The sequence below is a fragment of the Candida tropicalis genome (genome assembly GCF_000006335.3).
Source record: "Candida tropicalis MYA-3404 genomic scaffold supercont3.4, whole genome shotgun sequence".
NCBI classification, from domain to species: domain Eukaryota; kingdom Fungi; phylum Ascomycota; class Pichiomycetes; order Serinales; family Debaryomycetaceae; genus Candida; species Candida tropicalis.
The window spans coordinates 500,079-526,515 of NW_003020056.1; the positions used below are offsets into that span (position 1 = coordinate 500,079).

Consider the following 26,437-nt stretch of genomic DNA (forward strand, 5'->3'; position numbering starts at 1 on the left):
CAATAATTGTAAAGAATATGTTAAAAAAATAATCCTAGTGTTAGATTATAATTTGCAACAATTTTAATGTTGGTAGTTGGGTGACAATTTACCGTCGTGTAAAGTAAATAAAATTGATACCCAATGGGAAGCGTGTGTGTGTGTGTAATTGTGAGTAGAGGATATTGGAATTGTTTTGTTTTGTTTTGTTTTGTTTTCGAATCTTTTTTTTTTTTGTCGTTAGTTTAATTCGCTCCGTTTCCCGCACTCGTGGCACATTCATGGTTTAAATACTTGAAATGGGGGACAACTGTCAACTCTCATGATACGATGATGGGATGTATAAATTACTAAATGAGCAGTACTAAGAGTCATCAGACTTAGGGTTTGAGGAAATATGATGGAAAATGTTTCTTATTCCAATCCGCTAATGAATAACATGCTTTTGTACAATGTATGAGTATAAATAACACACATATTTTAGATTAATTTCAATAATCTGCATCAAAGCCATCAATCAATTGCTCAATTCTTATTTCTAATTATGAACTTAATTTCAAAACTAATGACTAAATACCTTCATTTAAAACCAGAGTTCTATCAAAATTCATTCAACTATTGGTACACGCACACCCGTCTTCTTCATTGTAATTTTTTTTTTCGTGTCTATACTGATTATGAGATGAGACTGTTAAGATTTTGTCTTCCTCTTTTTTATCATATTATCCTGTAAAATACTATATCAATTAAAATGTCATTTTCATTTGGATTTTCAAAAGACGACTTTAGTGATGATGAATTAGATGAATCATCTCATATACAACCAATCACTTCTGCACAAAATAAAGGAAGTACCACTGAAAAATCTGCCTTAGATTCCTTACAGATTAGTCCTGAAAATCTTCCGAAAGAACATTCATTAGATTCATTATTATCTACTTTACAGAATGTCAGAATCACATTAGATAATTATACCACTAACGGTGGGAATATTGTATACAGAAGAGAATTATTTGATGTCAAGCATCAGATCATGACTGAAGATGAAGGAGACAATTCTAAATTGAGTGAACTTCTTATTGATGAAAACAATAATGATTTACAGAAAAATGTATATGAAGGGGGGTTCAAAAGTTGGGAATGTTCATATGATACTGTTGATAAATTATCATATTTGATTGAAAATGATCAATTGAAAAATAAAAGTATTTTAGAGCTTGGTTGTGGAACGGCATTACCATCTTGTTTTATCCTTTTGAAAAAATTACAACTACAGAATAAACAATCATTAAAATTAATCTTGTCTGATTTCAATTTTGATGTTCTTCGATTAGTAACATTACCAAATATCATTACACATTGGGCGTCCACTTTACCTGTTGAACAATTGCACAGTTTGGTGACCAGTGAAGACGTTCCTCGTTTCAACAATGACGAGTTGTTTTTCACTTCAAGATTACTTGAACAATTCAAGAATGATCTCTTGGAATATAATATTGATTTGAAATTCATTTCTGGTGCTTGGGGTAAAGAGTTTAACCAATTGGTTGCAAATGATGATGTTGATTTCATGATCAGTTCCGAGACTATTTACTCACCAGAGACTTTACCAATAGTAGCTGAATCAATTAAAGATATCCTTTCTAAATCTACAGCCCAATCATCTGGAGCATTAGTTGCAGCAAAGAATATTTATTTTGGTGTTGGTGGATCATTGATTGAATTTTTAAACTACTTTAACAAAATCAAGACTAATGAGTTTGAAGTCACTGTTGAAGAAATCAATGATGCTCAATTGAAAAGATCCCTAGTTTTTATTAAATATAATAAATAGTTTATAGAATAATACCGGTGTTGTTTTTAGTTGTTTATATATGTATCAAAATGGAGAAAAATTATGACCTGATTAAATATTGTAGTACTGGCAGTGCACGACCTCTTGTTCCCAAAACCTTCTTTTACCAATCGCAAATCATCTAAATTGGGAGATGAAAAAATTTCTCAACTTTCTAAGACAAAAAAAAAATATATATATACTGTCAGACAAGTGACATTTGAGTCAATTTCTATTTACTTAATCAAGTTTGAACATTAAACAACTATAGGTATGTGAATAATACAGCACACACTTCTTGAAATAGAATTTGGAGAATACAAGATCCAACTTTTTTTTTCTTTCTTTCTCTAGGATAAACTTGACTGGGTTGTTTTCATCATTTTTTTTTTTTTAAGATGAACTGGACTAGAAAAAAGTGGGTTGATTACAGTGATGATTTGTATCTTAGTATTTTAATGAAGAATAGAGACAAGAGGATATTACTAAATACCAGATTTGATTATTCCCACCATGAAGATATTCCAAGATTAAATAGAGTAAGTAATCTCCAATTAGTGGACTAGATCATAAGTCGATGCACATTCATTAAACTCAATAACTCGTTGTATCTACATGGTAGACTTATCGTCACTCGTTGAGTTGTCTTTTGGTTACAGGAGTATTCATGCCTGGTCTTGCTAAACAAGTTCAAACCCCATGGCATGTTGAGGTCGTCCCAGAACCATTTTTTCCCTTTGTTCTGGTGGTCCTTTAGCCAATCAAAGTTTCTACTAATAACATCTCACTCACTCACTCACTCACCAGAAGAAGAAAAGAAAAAAGAAAAAAAAAAACATGCGATATATAAAACCATTTGAAAATTTTCTGAAGTGTTTAAATAATTCTAATAGGGAATACGTTTTTTCTTTTACTAACATAATACACAACAGGACCAATCATGTTTATGAAATCTTTGCAAAGAGCTGCAGTTAGATCTAACACTGCCATCAGATTCAACAGTACTGTTGCCAAAACTGCCCCAAGATCTTTATCCAATGCCTACATTGGTAACTTGGAAGCCAGATGGAGCAAATTACCAGAAAAAGATCAACAAAACTTAATAGAAGAATTGAAAACTAGAATGGAATTACCATGGCAAGAATTGACTCCAGCTGAAAAGAAAGCTGCTTATTATATTTCTTTTGGTGAATGGGGTCCAAGAACTCCATTGTATCTTCCAGGTGAAAGAGCTAAAGTTTTCTGGTTAACTTTTGGTACCGTTATTGCTTCTATTGTTTTATTCGTTGGTATTAGACAATTAGCTGGTCCAAAACCACACACCATGACTAGAGAATGGCAAGAACAATCCGATGAATACTTGAAATCTAAGAATGCTAATCCATTCACTGGTTACTCTCAAGTTCAATAAATGGGTTAATATTTGTAAGGGAGTCAGAGATTCATATACAGAGAAGACTAAGGTATTAGAGAAAAATGAGGTTATTATTTGTGGTTTTTTTATTATTATTGTTGTTTGATTTAAATATTGTCAATTTTTTTTTATAATTCTTTTGTTTGATTCTACTTCTTTTTGTTGAATTTTCATGATAATCTCCCGTCTACAAAAAATCCTCCCCCATTCCCAAGTATTATTTCATCATTTATCATTTTTTTTTTTTTTTACTATTATTATTTACTATTCAATTGTCATTACGTGTTTGTGAAAGGAGGATAATTCTTTCTTTTTTGCTTGCACCAATTAGGGGTAACTATTCCTTACTCTTACTTATTCACTAAACTTATGTTTCCTTTTTTTAATTAACAGAAACTAATTATTTGTGTATGTTATTCAAATATATATTCCAAAACGAAAAAAAAAATAAGGAACCTAGAGAATCTTCAGATGTAGATTTTATAATTATTAATAATAATATTAAATAAAAAAAAAGAACGAATCGTTACATTAATGCTATATAAAACTAAATGAAAGTTATTAAATTAGAAAAACCTGAAAACTTTTATTTTTCTTGTTGGTAGTTGAAATACTCTTAACGGTATGGAGCATCAGCGTCAATACAATATTGTAATTCTTGTTCCCATTTATCACCATTTTCCAATAATTTTTCTTTATTATACAATAATTCTTCTCTGGTAGCAGTAGAATATTCGACATTTGGAGTTTCAACAATAGCATCAACAGGACAAGATTCTTGACAATAACCACAGTAAATACATTTTGTCATATCAATATCATACTTATAAGTTCTTCTACTACCATCAATTCTTTCTTCAGCTTCAATAGTAATAGCTTGAGCAGGACATATAGCTTCACATAATTTACAAGCAATACATCTTTCTTCACCACTTGGGTATCTTCTCAATGCATGTTCACCTCTGAATCTTGGAGAAATTGGACCTTTTTCAAATGGGTAGTAAATGGTATATGGTGATCTGAAATACATTTCCATACAAATGTACATACCACGAGCAATTTCACTTAAAAAGAAAAACTTGGTGGCTTTAGATAAAGCACTTTCATGAGATTCTTCCCAAGTCTTTGGTTTTGGAAGTCTGAATCCTTTTGTTGGGGAAGCATGAGTAGAACCCCCTGTAGCCAAATATTCACTAGCTTCTGGAGCCAATGCTGGTTTTAAAAGTGGACTGGTGGTGGATAAGAAACGAGTGGTTGACTTGGAAAGTATAGGTCTAGTGGAACTAGATGATGCTATGATTGATCTGAACATTTTTCTTGTTTGCTTCCTCTTCTGGATTATCTTAGTTCTTGGTTATTTGTAATTCTTTAGTTCTATAAAATGTAATCAAAAGAATAATAGTACAGTTGTAGTGATGGTGGTGATGGTAGTTGAATTGAAGGTTGGTTAGAATGAATAAATAAATAGCGGGGAGATTGAATATATAATAATATAAAGAACTGTTGACCTTGGGTGAATGATACAACTCTATTGGTCTGTTTTCTTTTTTTTTTTGGGCTTGAAAACTTTTTCTTTTCTCTCTTTCTGATTGACCCCTCCATATTTTCTTGGGTTGTAAGAGAAAAACAAAATTATCTCATTGGCTGTAATTTTTCTGAGTGCGACATACACACGTACGACATCGAGTACGATGACGACATTTGTACCTGTAATAAATAAACCTGACACTGTATATATTATTAATTAACCTATTAAATTTATGAACTACCATTTTGATCCTACAAGGATAGCAGCAGGATCAGTAGGCTTTTCAACTGCATTGAAATGGGTCTTGAAGAGTCTATCATTACTGATATTGTTTTCCTGTTCAAACAAGTTACTCCACAATATAAACTGTTCAATGTCATTTGGATGCAAGCTTAAATCAAACATTGGGACTTGATTATACTTTGACAATGCCTCACTGATCCATTCTTTCTCTGCGATGGTTGAAGGAGCACTGATCTGACCACCACCATTGATACATCCATTTGGACATGCCATGATTTCAACATAATCAACTTTAGATGCGTCGGCTGTTTCTTCTGAAGTATCAGATTTATCTCTTGTAGAAATCCTAGCTCTTCTTCTTGCTGCAAGTGGATTTGACTTAACAGTTGATTTACCTCCAGCGGTTGGTTTTAACTTTCTAACCAAATTTTGAATATTCCTAAATCCATTAACGACAGCCGAACTAGCCAACTTCTCGCCATTATACATCAATCGTAACTCATAAATATCCGGATTTCTTCCATTAATTGTCTGTAACATAAACTTTTCCGCGTCATAACCACCTTTCACGAGTAAGTTTTCTTGAAATATTTTCAAATAATTATATGCATACCCACCAGATGCAGACCCTGGGTCATTTGACCATGAATATTCTATAAAGGGCCAATTTGGAGGAGCACAACGTTGATAAATTTCACTCATTGGTGTATTGATTTGCAAAATTGATGATATCTTATCTTCAGGTAGTAACAGATACTTTGGAGATTGTTCTTCAATCAAAGTGACTAATTCTTTTGCTGTCAATACACAATCGACATCTGGAACAGATTCCTCTGAAGTATCATAGATTTCTGGTCTGGCACTCTCTAATTTCTTATCGAAACATGGCATGATAGACACATGGTATACCTTTGATTTGGGGATTTGTAACGACGATGCAGTTAATGATTTCAATAAACACCCGGTGATTTGTTGAGGTGATTTAACCGTTGAGATTCGTGGCAACACATAAGGATGTGTCTTTTCTGCATATAAAACCCAACCTGGACATATAGATGATAATACTGGACCGTTATTTAATTCTTTATTTTCCTTCTTGGTAATCAAACTCTGTGCCTCGTTGATCAAAGATAATTTTCTTCCCAATGATGTCCCCACAACATATGTGAACCCCATTTGGTGAATAAACAAATTAATCAACAATTTATCAATATCATCCATGGATAAATTATATGCTAATGCTAAAGATGCTCTAGATTGTTGAGAAACACTTGCCACAAAAACTCTGTCACCACGATTCTCCAAAGCATTTACCAATTCTTGGTGGGAATGTTGAGCAACAAGAACTTCTTCTGCTGAAGTAATACATCCTGAACATGCTAGACAATCAGATAAGGATATTTGTGCAGGTGAAAGATTTGTTTGTTTGCCATCAATTTGTGATATTTCCAATGGATTCCCTTGATCATCGATCTGAATTTCAACTTCTCCATTTTCATTAAAAGTAGTGTTTTCATCTTTGGAGTTATCCTCTGTAAGTGGTTTAATACATGCTACACCTGGTGATATAAAATCATTAAGATCATCTGCTGATAGTATTGCACTCATAGTTGATTGTGTTGAAGCTAGATAAAGAATGGTATAGGGAATGACTATTTTTTTTTTTTCACTTCGCGTATCTCATTGCATACACTGCTTATTAATAAACTTTTCTTTTTGAATTTCTGATAGTGCGCAATCGGTGCGGAATTGCATAATCAAAGTTGGACATCATTTCATTTGTTGAATTTTTATAATTTCTAATCAGAAAATATTCCAGTAGATATGGACAATTGATATAAAGGTAGTGGCTTTGTGATGTAATTACTATCAAGATAAAGTGCTATCTCATAATCAGTAATTTATTGAACAAATTTTGTACAATTTCTAGAATAAAAACTACTATTAGACAATCATAACTAAGGCATATATTCACTAATCTATATCATCATCAATCACCTATTTAAACATTACCATGGAAGGCATCAGCATTAAACACCTCTTTGTTGTTGTTGTTACTTGGTGAGTGTTCGGTTTTTCTGATCAATTCAGTCACACGACTCAAACTTGATCCGGTGATTTCTTCCATGAAAGCACCAATTTCAATATTTTCATGGTTTCCTGTTAATCCATGGTATGCACGGGCTGATTCCAATTTGGCTTTGATGGCAGGAGAATTGGTGTGAGCATAGATATTGACATCAACTGCAGAGTGGCCATGGGTGGTCCATCCGATTTGCGCCCTGAGGGACACAATATTGTTCAACACATACAACAAGTTAGCTGGATCATTGGCCTTGTCAAGAATAGCTTGTACCTCTTTATCAGTGTAGTCACTGACTCCCAAAACATTTTCCAAAATTTCGTGTTTGATGAATTTTGTGAGCTTAGTAGAATCGTCTTTGTTCTTGTAGTCTGCAATCTTGTGAGCCAAGTAATCACCAGAATGGGTGCTGTTCAATAACACTTCTGGATACCACAAGTAATCTGGATAGTTTTCAGAAACTTGTCTGGCAACAACCAAACCACCGGTTTCGTGGTCACTGGTAGAAATAGCAACAGTTTCCACATCACTGGAGTCAATGAACTTGATGACTTCTTCAAACGCTTCGTCATAGGCCAACACTTCTCTAACTTGGGCAGCAGGGTCGTTGTGGTGTCCTGCATGGTCGATTCTGGACCCTTCAATGAGCAAGAAAAACCCTTGGTCCGAATCCTTGGTAGCATCTGACAACGCAGTCAAGGCAACTTTTACTTGTTCTGCCAACGATGGGTATTCTGTTTCGTTACGATCAATAGCATATGGAATGTCGGTATTGGCAATCAAACCCAATAATGGCAAGGAGACATTTTTACCGCCTTGAAGCTGGTCGAACTGTTCTCTGTCGCCAACATATTGCCATGTTTTGCTGTACTCTTCAATCAAATCTCTATCATCACCACGGCATCCGCCTTTAGAGGCAGGCAAGAAATGACATCTACCACCACCCAAAATGAGATCGACGGCACGGCCAAATGGGTACTCTCCCAATTGGTGTTGGGCAATCAAATCTTCCTGGAATCTGTAATCAACGTAAGAACTGAATGCAGCTGGAGTGGCATCGGTGATTCTAGTAGTCACAACTAAACCAGTATAGTAACCTTGCAACTTCAATGCTTCTAAAATGGTACCACATGGGGATTTATCTGAGGCAACACCAATGGCACCATTGTATGATTTCATGGCACATGAGAATGCAGTGGCTCCGGCAGCAGAATCTGTCACCAAACTGCTGGATGATCTGGTTCTTGAAGATCCAATAAGATACTGATCAAGAGTTAAAATATCGTTGATGGCAAGTTTATCACGGAACTGTCTGAATGATCTGGCTGCGGATAAACTGGCAGGTCCCATACCATCGGTGACCATCATGATGATATTCTTTTTCTTATGAGGATCTACTGTTGGTGGAGCATTCTTCTTGTTGTTGTTATTAGTTGAGAAAAAACATAAATATGCAATGATAGATACAGTTATGATGTTGAGAAAGTAGGATAAGTTTCTCTTGGTGTTGGACTTTTTCTTATTCAAGCATGACAAGGAATCGCCTCCAAGTAAGGCTTGAGTTTCGTTAGTAAAGCCCATGTCTGATGGAGATACGAAGTGGATGATAGGAAGAGTAAAAGAAGAAGAAAAAGAGAGAAAAAAGAGAAAGAAATTGAGAGCAGAGTTTCTTTTTCTAATTATCAGTGAGTATCTGTGACCGCGCGATAGCGAGAAAACTTCCTGAGAGCCGAGATAAGATCTTATCAAATTTGCCACAGACTTTATTTTTAATGTTATTAGTAGAAGAATTGATATCCACTTTTGTAAACATTTGTAGTGGTTATATTACAGTATGAATAAAATATCCAGTAGAGCTATTTTTTTTTTTGTCTTAGTGGTTGATGCATTTAGATAAGATGTGTCACGCGAAATCCACGTGACACATCTCAGTTTGTGGAGAATAATAATTTTGTTTTTGTACACGGCAATGCCTCAACAAAGAATGAAAGAAATGATCTGCTTGAAATGGATCATTATCAATATCTTATTTATTTGCAACCTTGAATAGTCGTAAGATCATATAGTACTACACAGTGAAAGACATAATTAGTAAAGTTTGATGGTAATGAAGTAGCTAATTTTCTTTTTTGTACTTTAGTTGCTTAAACTTGCACATAAACCTATTCCGAGATTATTCCAGATGTTCCGGCCAATAACTCACCACGGCTCTTAATTTGATGGAAGAAAAATAATAGATTGCCATTTTTGTTCCTGACGCGACACTAAATTATCATTAATATCCGTGATTTTATTTTCAATTGATACTTTCCTTTTTTTTATTTATTTATTCTTCTACCAGACACCCCCCTAAATATGAGAAAGACTACTCAATTCACATTATTACTGCTTTTTTTCATATTTACTTTTGTCCTTGGGGATGGAGATATGGATATGGATTCTGGTGATCGTCCAGAATTCCATCCAATTAATGCCGGATCAAAAGCTTTTCATTGGATTTTGACTTTATTCATGTTATTGATTTTAACATCTATAAGTGCTTGTTTAGCATTTGCTAATAGAGTTCATTGGTCTGTCCTTTTACAGTATATTTGTACTGCCTACAGTATTGTCGAATCATTGTTTTTGCCTTTCCCTGATAATGTTGATAACCATGAAAATCGAACTTCCAAAGGTACATCATGGTTCCTTAGCATTTTGTTAGGTGTTACTGTCTTTGTTGGCACGTTCATTACTGGTAGTAACTTGGTAATTAACAAGTTTTACCCAAAATTGGCCAAGAATTACAACGAATATGGAGTATCATACAAGATTTATAAAGCATTGTCTCTCATGGTGGTTTTGACAGGTTGGGCAAGGGTATTGTTAGCACCAGTGGCATTATTTGGCTTCTGTTATGGTGTTCATTGTGGACAATGTATTGCTCATTTCATCATGGGTTCAGCATTTGTCGTATATTCATTCATTTTGTCAGTTATGTTAATTATTCCTTGGATCAGAAAGCATCAATTGCAATCAACAAATTCTTCAAGTTTTGTTTCACCAGAAATGTATGACTCCACGGTGATGATGATCTGGGGTGTAGTCAATACATTCACGGAGCATAGATGGGGCCGTGAGTCTTGGGGAATGCTGGACTTTCAGCACACTTCTATGGGTATAGTGTGGTGGGGAGGTGGGTTGTTGGGGATGTATTTGTCTCGAAACAACCGTAGAACCTTTGTTCCTGCATTATTATTGATATTTACTGGTTACGCTATGTCTGGACATGTTCAACATCTCGCTATTTCTACTAAAGTTCATGCCTTCTTTGGGATTGCCTTGACTGCTGCTGGGGTATCCAGAATTATCGAGATTCTGTTTTTGTTGAAAGATAAATCTTGTGATCCATCCGGTAAGATATTGTCATTCCAACATTTCCCACCATTTTGCTTAACTCTTGCTGGGGTAACGTTTCTGGGTGCAACCGAAGAACAATTACAAATGGCTTATGACTTAGGATCGGACCATTCTGCATATCTTTTGGTTCTTTCTTCAGCAGCATTTTTGATATATCTTTGGATACAATTATTGCTTTTGTTTTATTTACGATTGGTTGGATATAATGAAGATGGTGAGTTGAATACGAATCAAATGTATCAAAGTATTGAAGCTGAAGAGTTTGAATTAGGTGACATCAGCGATGAAGAGACGCAAGAAACACCATCTGATGTAAATAGATTTACTGATTAAATAGGTAAACCCATGTAGAGCATACTTCACGTGCTCGAATCATCAAAATAAAAAGAAGCCATTTTTCGCAATAAATAATGATGACGTTTTGTGTCTCATCCACGACAAAATACGTTGAAGTCACGTGATTATATTGATAAACTGTTACATTGACTGACTCCATTCTAAAAAAAAACTCAATAATTAACTGTCACTACCCCCACCAAGGAACCCTTTCCTTTTTCCTGTCTTGTTATTATATAGAGTTTCATAGTTTAAAAAAGACTACTTGTCATTGATTTCCTAATTTGGAAGGAGAATGAAATTTATTATTTTTTAAAGTTCCACGTCGACGGTAAAAATTTTTTTTCGCTTCTGTTGAGGTTTCATTGTGATGGTGCTACAAAACTGTGTAGTTCGACCTGGCGCGAAACAAAAAAAAAAGGAATAAAATGACACGGTCGAGGTGAGAAAACTCGCTTTAAATCAAACAATCTCCACCACAACCCAAACACACACACACACACACAGAGACACCTGTTTGTCTTCTTTTTTTTTTTTTCTTTCTTTCTTTCATTTTTTTTTCACCACAGAGGAAAAACCATCCTTTATTTCATTAATATCGATCTGAAATATTCCAAGGTTTAGCTATAGTCAACAAGTGGAATCGACATTATAAAAGAATCACGATGTTGCCAATAAAGCTACTAATTTTAATTTTGGGATATCTATTATCGCCAACCATTCAAAATGAAATCATTCCAACGAGAGATTATGAAAGCAAGAATTATTTCTTGGTTGAATTAAACACTACAAATAGTCAGAAACCATTGATTGATTTTATTAACAAATATCAGAATCATTATACTTTTGAACATCAGTTGCCAAGTTTAGATAATTATTATGTATTCAGTATTGACAAGAATCATCCACATAATTCATTCTTGGGGAACCATAATTCAAATGGATATAATTTAATGAAGAGAGAAGTTGGATATGAAGAACATTATGATGATTTGATTTCAAGTGTACAAGCTATACATATGTTACCACCTAAGAAACTTTCAAAAAGAATACCTGTTCCTATCTATGAAGAAGATCTTGAAGATTTCACATCAATTAACCAAAATGATGATCTCATTGCTCGTGATGAAAATAACGAAGCAACGGATAAAGCCCATCAGAAATTAGCTCAGATTTCTTCTGAATTAGACATTCATGATCCTGAATTCGCTGCACAATGGCATTTAATCAATTTAAAATACCCTGGACACGATGTTAATGCCACTGGACTTTGGTTAGAAGATATATTAGGTCAAGGTATAGTTACTGCTTTGGTTGATGATGGTGTTGATGCCGAAAGTGAAGATATTAAGGATAATTTTAATGCAGATGGGTCTTGGGATTTCAATAACAATGGTAAGAGTCCATTACCTAGATTATTTGATGATTATCATGGTACTAGATGTGCAGGTGAGATTGCTGCTGTGAAAAATGATGTTTGTGGTATTGGTGTTGCCTGGAAATCTCAAGTAAGTGGTATTAGAATCTTATCTGGTCCAATTACATCTGCAGATGAAGCAAGTGCCATGATTTACGGATTAGATCATAATGATATATATTCTTGTTCATGGGGTCCTACCGATAATGGTAGAGTATTGTCAGAACCAGAGGTCATTGTTAAGAAAGCCATGATTAAAGGTATTCAGGAAGGTCGTGATAAAAAAGGTGCCCTTTATGTGTTTGCTTCTGGTAATGGGGGTAGATTTGGTGACTCCTGTAACTTTGATGGATATACCAATTCTATTTATTCAATTACTGTGGGTGCCATTGATCACAAGGGATTACATCCAGAATATTCCGAAGCCTGTTCTGCCGTTATGGTTGTTACATATTCCTCAGGATCAAATGAACATATTCATACTACTGATATCAAAAAGAAATGTTCTGCTACCCATGGTGGTACTTCAGCTGCTGCTCCATTAGCCAGTGGTATTTACTCCTTGGTATTGTCTGCTAATCCAGATTTGACTTGGAGAGATGTTCAATATATTTCCGTGTTGAGTGCTACTCCAGTAAATGAAGATGACGGTAATTATCAGGTCACCGCATTAAACAGAAAATATTCTCACAAATATGGTTATGGTAAGACTGATGCATACCAAATGGTTCACTTTGCCAAAAACTGGAAGAATGTTAAACCTCAAGCCTGGTATTACAGTGATGTCACAGAAGTTAATGATTCTATCAAAACTCAAGAGGATAGTAGTAAAGTTATCAAGTCTTCAATTACAGTTACGGAAAAAGATTTGAAGGTTATGAATGTTGAAAGAGTTGAACACATCACTGTTAAGGTTAACATTGAAGCTAATTATAGAGGAAGAGTTGGTATGAGAATTATATCTCCAACAGGGGTGATCAGTGATTTAGCAGCATTTAGAAGAAGTGATGCATCGGGTAAAGGATTCCAGAATTGGACATTTATGTCTGTTGCCCATTGGGGTGAATCTGGATTAGGTGAATGGAAAGTTGAAGTATTTGCTGATGATTCTCATGGAGATAATGTCGTTATCAATTTCAAAGATTGGCAATTTAGAATATTTGGGGAATCCATAGATGCTGATAAAGCTGAGTTATATGACTTGGAAAAAGATTATGCTGCTGTTCGAAGAGAATTATTAGAGAAAGGTGATGACAAACCAGAAGATAAACAGACAACTTCATCCTCAGAAACAACCAAGGTAGAAACAACTGAGGGCCAAGTTGGTGAAGAAACATCCATTGCTAATGGAGAAACCACAACATCTCAAGATAATTCAACAACTAGCACAGATAAATCCAATGAAACAGGCACACCTGCCACATCAAGTAATGTTAAACCATCTGAAACAGATTCAGATAGCGAGGAACAAAACAAAGAAGGAGATAATAAACAACAAGAAGAAGAAGGAGAAGAGGAAGACGAAACTGATGACGGTGAGGAAAGTGATGATAAGACAAAAGTTAAATCATCTGACCATACAGGAATTTATTTCATGAGTATTGCTGTTGTTGGATTTGTGGCTGTATTGTTATTAATGAAATTCCACAAGACACCAGGAAGTGGTCGTCGTAGAAGAAGAAGAGAAGAATATGAATTTGATATTATTCCAGGTGAAGACTATAGTGATTCTGATGAAGAAGATGATCAAGATCATGATTCGTTTGATTTAGGAAATAGAAACGATCAAAGATTACAAGGTCAAGGACAAAGAGAATATGACAGAAGAGATGATGAAGCAAGAGATAGATTGTTTGATGAGTTTAATGCTGAAAGTTTACCTGATCATGAAAGTGATATGTTTAAGATTGGTGATGATGAAGAAGAAGAGTTAAACCCAAGTAGTGGAGAACAAAGTAGTGGAAAGGGTCCAGTAGATAAATCTCAAACCAAAGTAGATCAAAAACACGACAGTGATATTGATTCAAATAAATAATTAAATAGACTCTGTTAAAGTCATACAAAATAATACATACAACCCCCCAAAAGAAGGAATATGATTATTTATAGATATAGACACAATAATGTTCTTTTCGGAAATTCTTTAATTTTCCTCTCTCCCCCAAGAACAACGGTATCGGAATTTTTATATGCACAACGTTCGGAAGTTTGTTTGATGAGTAATTCCGGCTAACGTCATTTGTTTGTACAAATCACGTGCACTTAGTACATTAGTAATTAGCGGTTTTGGAATCGGACGAAATCCGACCGGTATTTTAAACTATACTTTTTGTTTTTATAAACTTCGAATCCCATATCGGAGAATGGACAATATAAACCTTACCAAGTGAAATGTTTTTTTCGAGGAATTGAATAATATTTAAAAGATTTACAAGTCGGTTTTGTCTTAGTAAGATTGAAAGGGAGGACGAAATGATGAGATCCGGTTGAATTAGAATGAGTATATAAAAGTCCCCTGATTTTATGTTTAGTTGTTATTTCTGTAATTTTTTAATAATTGGTTTGTAAGAATTAAAGTAGGAGAAGAATCTGTTTAGTAATAATTTTGTAATTGCTGTAGAATTCATGTACGACAAAGAAATTGCGACCCAAATAATTTTGTCAATCTGTTCGAGAATTGAGAATTGCCAAACGGTAATGATAAAGATAAACAGGTAGAAAGGAGCTAAAGGTGATGGATGAGTGGAGATAAACGAGGTGGGGGACGAGAGATAGAGATATTGAGAGGATTTAGAAATCAATAAATTAAGTTAAGAAACTAAATTTGCATCAAGGACATATGGATCTTGCCCAAAGGGAATCTAATCGATAGTCAGTTTTTCTTTTCGTTGGCTTTACTTCCCTCGGAAGTTCGACGTGAGGGGTGCTGGTGTGGGTGCAAGTGTAAGGCAAGAGATATGCGCCAGAAATGGGCCGTGCAAAACGTTGTAGAAACGACCCATTCTTTTTGTATACATTCTTGGGATCAAAATGTCTTTATTATTTTTTTAGTAATTCATACTTTATCGAACTGTTTTGTGTATCTATTCAAAGATGTCAATTAACAATTTTTTTAAAAAAAACTTGCCTTCCTCCTTGGTTCCCGAAATATTCAACGAAACCAAAAACCAAAAAACTAAAAAAAAAAAAAAATTTCGCACCTGCAATTTCTGTATCGGAGAAAGGCAAATTTTTTTTTTATTTCGTTGCTTTGCTTTACACACACATTCTCTGCGTCAGTATAAAAACTACAATCATTATCCCTCCTTTTTTTTCAACTTCAATTTCAATTTCCCCCCTCCCTCTTTCTTTTTCCCTTTTTTTTTATTTCTTCCTTTTACCCTTCCAATTGATTGATATCTTTTCAATTGACCTTATATCTGTACTAATAACTATCTACTACAGCCATGTCTTATGATTCCTTTGGTGACCGTGTCACAATTATCGTTTTTGGTGCTTCTGGTGATTTAGCTAGAAAGAAGACCTTCCCTGCCTTGTTTGGTTTGTTCAGAGAAAAACAATTGCCTTCAACTGTTCAAATCATTGGTTATGCTAGATCTCATTTGTCTGATAAGGACTTTAAAGACAGAATTTCCTCCCATTTCAAAGGTGGTGATGACAAAACTAAAGAAGATTTCTTGAACTTGTGTTCTTATATCAGTGATCCATATGATACCGATGAAGGTTACAAGAAATTGGAAGCTCGTTGTCAAGAATATGAAAGCAAACACAATGTTAAAGTTCCAGAAAGATTATTCTACTTGGCCTTGCCTCCATCTGTTTTCCACACTGTTTGTGAACAAGTTAAAAAGAATGTCTATCCAAAAGATGGTAAACTCAGAATCATTATTGAAAAACCATTTGGCCGTGATTTGGAAACTTACCGTGAATTGCAAAAACAAATCTCCCCATTGTTCACTGAAGATGAAGTTTACAGAATTGACCACTACTTGGGTAAAGAAATGGTTAAGAACTTGTTGGTTTTAAGATTTGGTAATGAATTGTTCAGTGGGATCTGGAACAACAAACATATTACTTCTGTGCAAATCTCTTTTAAAGAAGCTTTTGGTACTGAAGGTAGAGGTGGTTATTTCGATAACATTGGTATCATTAGAGATGTTATGCAAAACCATTTATTACAGGTCTTGACCTTGTTGACCATGGAAAGACCAGTTTCTTTTGATCCAGAAGCTGTCAGAGATGAAAAAGTCAAAGTTTTGAAAGCTTTTGACAAAATTGATGTCAATGATGTTCTTTTGGGTCAATATGGTAAATCCGAAGATGGTACTAAACCAGGTTACTTGGATGATTCTACTGTTAAACCAAACTCCAAAGCTGTCACTTATGCTGCTTTCAGAGTTAATATTCACAATGAAAGATGGGATGGTGTTCCAATTGTTTTGAGAGCCGGTAAAGCTTTAGATGAAGGTAAAGTTGAAATTAGAATTCAATTCAAGCCAGTTGCTAAAGGTATGTTTAAAGAAATCCAAAGAAATGAATTGGTTATCAGAATTCAACCAAATGAAGCTATTTACTTGAAAATCAACTCAAAGATTCCAGGTATTTCTACTGAAACTTCATTGACTGATTTAGATTTGACTTATTCCACACGTTACTCCAAAGATTTCTGGATTCCAGAGGCTTATGAAGCTTTAATTAGAGATTGTTATTTGGGTAATCATTCCAATTTCGTTAGAGATGATGAATTGGAAGTTTCTTGGAAACTTTTCACTCCATTGTTGGAAGCTGTTGAAAAAGAAGAAAATGTTAAATTGGAATCTTATCCATATGGTTCTAAAGGTCCTAAAGAATTGAGAAAGTATTTGATTGATCATGGTTATGTTTTCAATGATCCAGGTACTTATCAATGGCCATTGACCAATACCGATGTTAAAGGTAAGATCTAATTAACATTAGAGTAAAAAAGAATATATACATATACACGCATATATTAATGAAAAGATAGGTATACATTTGATTTTGTTATTAATGGGTGATGACTGTTTTCTATTATTATTATTATTATTATTATTATTATTATTATAATTTTCTTCTTTTATTTGAACTTCCACTTTTTTAGTTTAGTTATATTCTAAGTAGTTCCTTTCTTTTCTTTTCATATACATTTTAGTTTGATTTTATAATATTAATTTGCATGGTGGGGGTGGGGGATAAACATCGTTGAAGAAATTACAAATTTGCAATGGATTGTGTAGAACCAAGACAAGAAGTATTGAATGGGCCATATCACAAGATTAATAACATATGTTTTGAGAGGAGTCATTAGAACTACAAAAAGTCGATGAAAATTTCTAGACAATACATGTTTATGTATTAACTATATATAGTTGGTGTGATATTAATTAATGTCAAAGAATCATCATTGTTCTTGAATGGTAATCATCAAATGGGTAATAATGAAAAACTTTCTAGTTTAATCAGACATCCAATGGAAGGTCTATAAGCGGTCACCGGCATACAGTAGATTAGGTTCGTGTCGTATGCTACCGAGGAAACTGCGAATGTTTGGGAAAAAATTTCATCACTTTAAACTAAAAAGTTATCATCAATAAAAACCAAAATGAAAAAAAACCAACATCAAGAACAATTTTCCATGAATCATCAATGAAATTAATAAGATGCTATATACTCAATAAAAAAACTTAGAAAAATAAACCACAATTTTTGTGAAAAAATAAATCCTTCAAAGTTTTAATAACATCCACATTTCATTCCCAATTAAACTTAGAACTGGTTAATAATTCTAGAAAATTCTTCTTTAATTAAATTAAAATTAAATAAAAATGATGTAAAACAAAACAATTTTTAATTTAATTTAATATTTTGAATCAGAAACGTAAATTAATACTGGCAAGTATAAGCTTGAACAAAAACCCCGAAGGATTATAATTTTGAACAAACACTGTCTTGATATTATTGTCTGTGAAATATATCATAGTCGAAATCAGACCTGGAAAGAAGTTTCACTAACTTTCATCATATTCAAAAATTTATAAATTAAATTAATAAGAAAAAAATTGTTTTTATTAATACATCAATAATAATAATATTAATGAAAAGAAGAATTTTTCTTTATAAAAACCAAGTTAGTTTGTTAATACATGAAAAATCATTGGATGTTATTGTGGAAATAATAAAGGATAGTTGATTGATTAATATTCTTAATAGATGAAAAGAACTCATCTAAAGAATAAAATTAACCCCAACTAACTCTAATATTGATTTGTTTCGTGGTTGTGGTTGTGGTTGTGGTTGTGGTAGTTGTTTGAAGTAATAGAAGAAAGAAAGAACAATTAAAAAACAAAAAAAAATTTTTCTTTCAAGATGAGTTGAAACCGTCTCCTTTTATAGTGCGAATTTTTTTTCAATTTTTCAATTTTTAATTATTGCGAAATCACGTGTTGGTCTTACCCGGATCGGATTATACGAACCCTAGACAAAGAGATGAGATGAGTTTTTTTTTGCAGCCCTAATTTTGAACTGTGGATTTTTTGTTTATTATTATTTTAACAAGATATACACAATATAAACTAAATATGGATATACATCACATACACACCGAATAATAAGAATAACCAACAAAGAGAAAAGATAAATACTGCACAGCAGGTAGTTGTTTTAATTCTAGCAAATTGTAAGACTCATAATGAATGGAATTATTTCTTAGATGGTTCTAAAATAACCAAATTAATAGGTTTACTTTGATCAGTAATTGGTTTATCATAAATTTTATAAACACCTTTATCATTAACTGCAGAATTCCAGAACTTGGTATTACCATTTAATGCCAAATATTTAACTCCTTTGTAAGTAACAATTGAGAAACCTTTGGTATATAAAGCATCAGGTTGAACAGGATAATCAAATTGAAATTGATGATTAGCAACAATTTCACCAATTCTTTTTTTAGAATCTTTAAGAACATTTTTGTGTAAAGTAAACCAATAATATGTTGATGGTTTGTGATGATCTGTTGATTCATTACGTTTATAAACTCCTTCTGATGATGAAGATAATAATGATGACGATGATGATTCTGGAAGTTCTTCAAAAATACTTGTTGATGGTTCTTCAGCTATAACTTCACTTGGAAAATCATCAGAAGGAGTTCCATCAAATGGTTCATCAGAAGGTTCTTCAAAAAATGGTTCATCAGTAGGTTCTTCAGTAATGACAAAATCAGAAGAATCAGTAATGGTAGACTCATCAGTTTGAGAAACAATAACCGTAGTATAAGTAGTTGTATTATAATAAGTAGTTGTAATTGTAGTTGTATCACAATCAGAATTAGTTTCTCTTTTAATTGGATATTTATCATAATTACCATATTCAATTTGACCATCATTAAGTTGATAAATAATATCATAATATTTATCATTTGAATATTCTTTAACACCTAAATAAAATTTCCCATCATATGAATCAACATAATTATAACCATCATCTTTACCATCATCACCTTTCTTGTCACATTTATCACATTTACCTTCATGTTTATTGTCATAATCATCACCACCACCATAACCATCACGAGGAACATAACTAGCTTGGATGATACGTGAAGCAATTAAAATTAAAATAGTAAATATCATGATTGATTGATTTATGATTCTATTTAAAACAAGAAAGAAAAGAATTTATGAAATTTGGCAACACTTTAAAGAAAGGGAAATTACATCTATATTTATAGTTTTTTAAAAATTTTGCAAACAGGATTAATTTATGAAAAAAAGGGATGTTTATGTTTGTGTTTATATTTATAAGTCTTTGGTTGTAAAAAAAAATATTATGTTTTCATTATATAAGTATATGCCTTGGGGTAAAAATGGTTGCCAAAAAAAATTCAAAGAATTAACGAATCTATCACCGCTTGTTTCAACGTGTTTCCTTTTTCATCTATTATTAATTAACGATTATAATCCCATGTTGACCAACACTTGTGGATTGCTTTACCTTTTTTTATTTATCCATCCCTGGTGCTCTTCTATTTTATACTTGTTAGCATTCAATGTTTGGTTGCCATTATTCTTAAAAAAAACAAATTGACAACCAGACAAAACACAACGGTATTTCTGGGCAACCATTTGTCATCAAAAACTTGTCTTCTAACCCGAATAGAATCTCAAATAAAAAAACTATTATAAAAACAGATGTATATATAAATACGATAACCAAAAGGAAAATCAACGAATGAACGAATGAAAAGTATCAATACAAAAAAACTAAAAATCAATCTATATATATATATATATGTTATGTGTAAGAATATAGCCACTCCATTATAATCATCTAGACATAATCTGGGGTTCTTGATGGTTTAATACCTGCAGGTTTTCTCAAATTCTTCAAATCTTGTAAATTCTTAGCAGTTATTGATTTATCATCACCATCACGCGTCAGTAATGTTGGCTTATTGGTGATTCCCATCGATAATCTTCTTCGAATTTCATCTTTCATCTCTCTAGGACTGTTACCAAACCCATTATTAGCAGCCACAGAATAACTAGCCAATCTTGACCTCAAAGACGATGGTGGCGCAGTTGGTACAACAGAATATTTACGTTCTCTAAAAACAACACCAACCTCTTTAACATTCTTTTGATGTTCTGGCTCAGCTTTAATAAACCAGTCTAAATTTTCATCATATTCATACATGGTATAATCAGTTCCATATGGCTTCAGCTCTAAACAGTACAATGTATGTAATGGAACATCCAATTCTCCAATGGCTGATTTGTCAAGATTCAAGAAATATGCCAACAAAATACGTGAAACAACACGATGTGAAATAATCAACAAATGATCTGTTGTTCTTTCAACTTCGGCAATTAATGGACGCAATCTTGTCAATACATCCAAATACGATTCCCCTCCAACACCAGGGTATCTATAACTTAATTTATTCTTCAATCTTGCCTCAAATTCTCTTGGATTTTTGTCTTGGATTTCTTCGTATGTCATTCCTTCATACTTACCACCTCCCAACTCGTTCAACATTCTCAATTGTTTGACAGAATACAATTGATCATTGAAATATTGACCAGTTTCTATAGCACGCGAAAGCATGGATGTCCAAACACAAAAGTTTGGCTCACTTGGAATCGAGTCTAATGTGGCAACATCATCTTCATTGAAAATAGAATTATATTTCAACTCCAATCTGGTAGAGAATCTTTCCAATTGTTGTTTTCTAAATTCTTGACGTTGGAATTCCATAAATTGAGTTAATGCTTTCGAGAATTTGATACCTCTCTTTGTTAAATGAGCATCTCCACCAATTCTACCTGTCAAATTGTCGGTACTCTCACCATGACGAGTGATCCAGATTTGACGTTCACACAAATTGAAATTAAGCAAGAAATAAATGGTTTGAGAAGCAAGGAATCCCTTGATATTATAACTAACAACTTTCTTTCCAACATCAATCATTTTAACATATTGGAATCCAGGTACTTTTTCTTCTTCTTCATCAATTGTTTCATACGCTTTTTCATAATTATGTAAACGGCCAACAAAATCAGCCAATGCAATATTAGGATCCATATCTTTATAATCAGGACCACTTAATTTCAATCTAATATTTGACTCAATGATACTTGGATCACTACATATACTCTCCAAAAACAAAACCTTCAATTCACCATTGGAACGCTCTTGAATCTTTTTCAAAATTCTTCTTCTTCTAGTCTTGGTCGAATTGGTAGCATCGAAAATACCCACGGATCCAGTGCCTTTGATGACATAATCCAACAATTGATCTAAAGTATCCATGGCCCATTTTTCACGCAAGGCAGTGCTATCCTTGTTATCTGGGTTGAAGAATGATGCATCGTGTTGTTGTGGAGATCTTGTTTCTGTTGGAGTAGAACTATCAGGTAAAGGTTGAGTTTCTGGACCAGCATTTAACTTATCCTTTCTTCTAGTATTACCAACATTGAAAACACGGCAATCGTGTTGCAACCAATTGAGATATCTTGTCAACTTGTTTGTAATGTATGATTTACCTCTTGCGGGTAATCCAACCATGACAATAACCAATTTGGAACCAACATCCATCGAAGCAATCTTCCCATCGGGAGATGTCTTGGAAGAAGTTTGACCTGGAATATTTAACGTATATGCCTTTCTTGCCGATGGCGGTGGTTTTGTCATCAAAAGATTCTTTAATTTTTCCACGGATGGTGTTTTTTCAAACTCTTCTTTCATATAATCTGGAACATCTTTCAACAAGTGGTCTTTGATATCTTTGGCCATCACTAACCCTTTGGATTTATCACCATCTTCAGAGGAAATAGTGAGAACTGAACTCATGGGACTAATCAGATCGGATTTGTCATTGACAAGAACTTTTGGTGGTGATCTTGATGGAACGGAATGCAGAGGTGCCTTTAGCCCGGTCGACCCCGGAGCCACGGACCCCTCACTATTTCCCATGATTTTTTTAGCAGCATACAGTGCCGCTTCTTTTCTGGACTTCGGAGATACATCTGGTACTGGCGAGGAAACATTCTTATCAGTAGGTTTCTCCACATTTTGCTCAGCTTTACCCATTTCGGATAAGTTCAAATGTGAAATATTCTTTGTTTTGTGAAACACTGGAGTTGTTTGGTCTTCTTTGTTACTTGACTCGCATTCTTCTTCTTCAATACGATTGATACCTCTTTGATTTCCATTTTCATCGATGGTATTGCTGGTGTCGTCCTCATCATCATCATCGTCATCTTCATCTTCAGACTGTTCTCTTGTCATTGGTGAACCCATTGTAGATACAATAGGAGTATCAGTTGGAGGACGTTTATTGAATGCTGGTAAATAGGAATTGGTGGAACTGTTTGAATCACATGGTTCCAACAATTGTGAATCTAAAGATTTAGATAATGTCAACTTCTCACCACCATAGTTGAAACGCATAGAAGATGGCTTTTTCTTCTTCTTGTTGTTGCTCTTTCTTAATGAAACTGAAGAAGTAGTAGGTGACAACGCATTAGGAGATGGAGTCATACTTCCAGCAGTGAACTTCACATTGCTCTTACGTAATATTGGTGTATGAGAACGATCAACTTGTTGTTGCGTTGATCTTTGTGAAGATGGTGGGATTGATGGTGGCAGGGCTGAATGTTGCAGCCTCTTAAAGCCCGTGAAATTAGGTTCTCGTAAAAACACCTCGCTTGAATCTTGTTTCATCAACACGGATGCACCTTGCTGTGATGTATCTACGTCGTCTTCCTCTTCGTATTCATCGTCGCTGTAAATTTCATTCTCTGAATCATCAGATGCACTAGAAGATAAGAAAACCTGTGAATTATTACCAGAAGCTAGATTGGAAAATGAAACTCTTTTATTGGCAATTCGAGCTCTACTTAAGACGCCAACACTGATTGAATTTGATTTGGCACGGTTGTAAGGTGGAGAATAGGGCGACGAGGAGGTGGAAGATGATGATGACGAATTTGAATTCACGTTAGGTGGGTGTGGCTGTTGGTTTTCATGTTCATGAGCAAGATCGTGACGATTCAGTGATGGTGGGAGTGAAGGAGGGGTAGGACGGACTGGAGGTTTAAAGTTTGCTGCAATCAAATTTCGTATTGATTCATGACTCGGTTGGCCCTGGTGTATAACAGGACTTTGCAGTGATTGGGTATTGTTGTTTGATGAATTTGTCATTTACGATGACGAATATATGAATCACTTTTATTAATCTATCAATCAAGTAATCAATTAATCACTGGCACAATAAAAAAAGAAAATTATTCACAGTTTTGAAACAAGAAGAATAATAATAATCTTAAAACAGAAAGAAAGAAAGAAAAAAAGAAGACTAAAGAAAATCTAATATACTTTTGGAATGATGATTTGATTGAACCAATGAATACTAGTGTTAATAACTGGATTTGATCGGGATTCTGATACACGTAAAAGGGAATAACGGATAACTAGTTGAGTAATGTGTGTGTGTGTTGATATTTGAATTACTAAAAAAGAAAAAGAGAATGAAAGAGAATATGAAATAATTTCAGATTGTAGATGATCACAGTTCTTTCTATAAACTTTAATAAACAGAAAGAGAAAGAGAGAGAGAGAAAAAAAAAAGCAAGTTAGAATTCCGAATAAGCAGAAAAGAAAAAAAAAAAAGGGAAAACGTTGCCCTCCTTTTCATATATACAAATATTCGGGTTTATTATTTTTTTGAATTGTGGATCAAAGGAAGAGGGATCTAATAAACGTATATTTGAAACCCCTTTGGATCAATGAGACGATAAGATAATGACAATCGTGAATGTATGTGTAGGACAATATATATATAAGAAGTGAATTTCTTCTTTGTCTTATCTAGCGAATCGCATAATTAGTTATGGTAATGCATGGTGATACTGCACATAGTCCACCGAATAATCTCGGACTTTTTATACCCGAGCACACAAGCAGAGAGAGAGAGGTTTTATGTATACGATATAAATGTTCAGGTACACTACTCCTGGGGAAGGGAGGAGGAGAAGGAGGAGCAGGAGGTCGATGATCGTTGCAGTATTTGTTTCATCAGACTTGGTGCAGAGAAGAAGATGTTTCATTGACAACAACCACGTTTTTCTTTTGTTTTAGATTATTGAATTGATGACATTTGGTCTTCGATAACTATAATTCCACCCCCCCCTAAACTACTGAAATGAGAAAAAGCTGGATGTTTTTTTTTTCTTCGGTTTGATGGTTTGACAGAGGGTCATTATGCGTGTCTAATCGCTCCCCCTCTTTCTGACTTAATTCACCTTGGTGGCTTGGTTAAGAGTCTAAGTAATTAGTATTTTGTATCCCCGTGGATATTTGGAGGTACTCACGTGTAGCCAAAATGTGGGAAACCATTAACATGACTAAAGCGGTTGATTTTGAAAGTGAGTTTAACTGGTTTCTCTGTAAAACATATTCTTCATTGCCACTCTATAGAGTAAAACATACACAGTTATTGTATTTAATGATCTTTTCGAGTATAATGTCAATCATCTCTGATTATTGCTAATTATAGCGTTCATTGTTTGCTGAAAATTTCCCCTGGAATTTGCAATAATTCACAAACAAAAAAAAAACAATTACTCTGCAAGTGAATCAAAGTTGCAAAAAAAGAGAGTAGACTAGGTCATATGTGATGTACTTTAGAAGAACGATGAATAGATAATGACGGTTTGTATACTCTGTGAATGGTGATTTGTTGTTCAGACACTTATTCCACAATAAGTGAACATTTTGCGTTTTAATAGACACAAATCAATCCGATTGATACATAATGACTTAGAACATGCTACATGTTGATACAGAATCAAATTCCATGAAATGAATTCAATCACATCAAGAATGTATAAGTTGCAATTGAAATATGTACATACCACAATTAGTAGACGACCTTTTGCAACACACTGGGGGGGGGGATCATCCGGAATGGAATCCTGAAACGGGCATACTCTTCCATACGACTTTTCATATGTTACGATTTGAATGATTTTTTTTACTATACCTTAAAGATTCAAAATTGTAACCATCATTTTAAATGCGATCTTTCAATTCGTTTAGACTTTTATTTTAACTTAAGCTTTTCTTTATTCCCAACAAAATGATTTTTGGATATTTTCTTTGGTACGCACATCATTTTTCATATTTTTCAGAACCTAATGATTCTTCCAATACCACAAAGAAAAGGATCTTTGTGGTTGACCACACAAACCAGACATGTTAATCGGTACAACTCACAACAAAGAACAATTCAACTGAAATTATAATCAATAATTGCAACTTCTGGCGAATAGAATAATATGCGAACAAAGTGTTTAATAAAAAAAAAGAAACTTAAGAAAACGCAATAATAAAAAATCGTTCTACTGCAAGCTTGAATTTGGTGCAAATCATTTTCCGACTCAAGTCATTCATAGAATTTTACAGACAACTATTATAATTAGTTCATCAACAGATAATCTGTACAGAACAAGAGCTACGACGACAAGATAATAGAAAGAATTCCAATACTCATTTACCGTAATAAAGAAAGATCAAGAGTATTACAAAACAGAAGCATAAAAGACCCCTCTAGTATTGGATCCTACGAGAATTTCTGGTTGTGACCTGCTTCAAATTACATTCGGATTTAAATGATCAAACCA

General features: G+C 33.8%; 10 protein-coding genes across 10 annotated transcripts; 5 read left to right on the plus strand and 5 right to left on the minus strand. All coding sequences in view use genetic code 12, as the record gives it.

The window, feature by feature from the left end:
- Nucleotides 1–730: 730 nt before the first annotated feature.
- On the plus strand, nt 731–1,813 carry CTRG_03243 (uncharacterized protein; the record flags this gene model as incomplete). The annotated part of the gene is made up of 1 exon (XM_002548900.1): nt 731–1,813. One exon carries the CDS (start codon nt 731–733, stop codon nt 1,811–1,813), a length of 1,083 nt encoding a protein of 360 aa, XP_002548946.1.
- Nucleotides 1,814–2,753: 940 nt separating this feature from the next.
- COX5 (cytochrome c oxidase subunit Va) lies at nt 2,754–3,224 on the plus strand (the record flags this gene model as incomplete). Its single annotated transcript, XM_002548901.1, has 1 exon — nt 2,754–3,224. One exon carries the CDS (start codon nt 2,754–2,756, stop codon nt 3,222–3,224), a length of 471 nt encoding a protein of 156 aa, XP_002548947.1.
- A 619-nt stretch (nt 3,225–3,843) lies between these two features.
- On the minus strand, nt 3,844–4,539 carry CTRG_03245 (uncharacterized protein; the record flags this gene model as incomplete). The annotated part of the gene is made up of 1 exon (XM_002548902.1): nt 3,844–4,539. The coding sequence occupies one exon, from the start codon at nt 4,537–4,539 to the stop codon at nt 3,844–3,846; it is 696 nt and encodes a 231-aa protein (XP_002548948.1).
- A 453-nt stretch (nt 4,540–4,992) lies between these two features.
- On the minus strand, nt 4,993–6,606 carry NAR1 (Nar1p; the record flags this gene model as incomplete). The annotated part of the gene is made up of 1 exon (XM_002548903.1): nt 4,993–6,606. The coding sequence occupies one exon, from the start codon at nt 6,604–6,606 to the stop codon at nt 4,993–4,995; it is 1,614 nt and encodes a 537-aa protein (XP_002548949.1).
- A 394-nt stretch (nt 6,607–7,000) lies between these two features.
- On the minus strand, nt 7,001–8,662 carry CTRG_03247 (repressible alkaline phosphatase precursor; the record flags this gene model as incomplete). Its single annotated transcript, XM_002548904.1, has 1 exon — nt 7,001–8,662. The coding sequence occupies one exon, from the start codon at nt 8,660–8,662 to the stop codon at nt 7,001–7,003; it is 1,662 nt and encodes a 553-aa protein (XP_002548950.1).
- Nucleotides 8,663–9,436: 774 nt separating this feature from the next.
- Nucleotides 9,437–10,813, plus strand: CTRG_03248 (uncharacterized protein; the record flags this gene model as incomplete). Its single annotated transcript, XM_002548905.1, has 1 exon — nt 9,437–10,813. One exon carries the CDS (start codon nt 9,437–9,439, stop codon nt 10,811–10,813), a length of 1,377 nt encoding a protein of 458 aa, XP_002548951.1.
- Nucleotides 10,814–11,481: 668 nt separating this feature from the next.
- KEX2 (kexin) lies at nt 11,482–14,268 on the plus strand (the record flags this gene model as incomplete). Its single annotated transcript, XM_002548906.1, has 1 exon — nt 11,482–14,268. One exon carries the CDS (start codon nt 11,482–11,484, stop codon nt 14,266–14,268), a length of 2,787 nt encoding a protein of 928 aa, XP_002548952.1.
- A 1,411-nt stretch (nt 14,269–15,679) lies between these two features.
- ZWF1 (glucose-6-phosphate dehydrogenase) lies at nt 15,680–17,179 on the plus strand (the record flags this gene model as incomplete). The annotated part of the gene is made up of 1 exon (XM_002548907.1): nt 15,680–17,179. The coding sequence occupies one exon, from the start codon at nt 15,680–15,682 to the stop codon at nt 17,177–17,179; it is 1,500 nt and encodes a 499-aa protein (XP_002548953.1).
- A 1,770-nt stretch (nt 17,180–18,949) lies between these two features.
- CTRG_03251 (uncharacterized protein) lies at nt 18,950–19,885 on the minus strand (the record flags this gene model as incomplete). Its single annotated transcript, XM_002548908.1, has 1 exon — nt 18,950–19,885. One exon carries the CDS (start codon nt 19,883–19,885, stop codon nt 18,950–18,952), a length of 936 nt encoding a protein of 311 aa, XP_002548954.1.
- Nucleotides 19,886–20,582: 697 nt separating this feature from the next.
- PFK26 (Pfk26p) lies at nt 20,583–23,957 on the minus strand (the record flags this gene model as incomplete). The annotated part of the gene is made up of 1 exon (XM_002548909.1): nt 20,583–23,957. The coding sequence occupies one exon, from the start codon at nt 23,955–23,957 to the stop codon at nt 20,583–20,585; it is 3,375 nt and encodes a 1,124-aa protein (XP_002548955.1).
- Nucleotides 23,958–26,437: the final 2,480 nt, after the last annotated feature.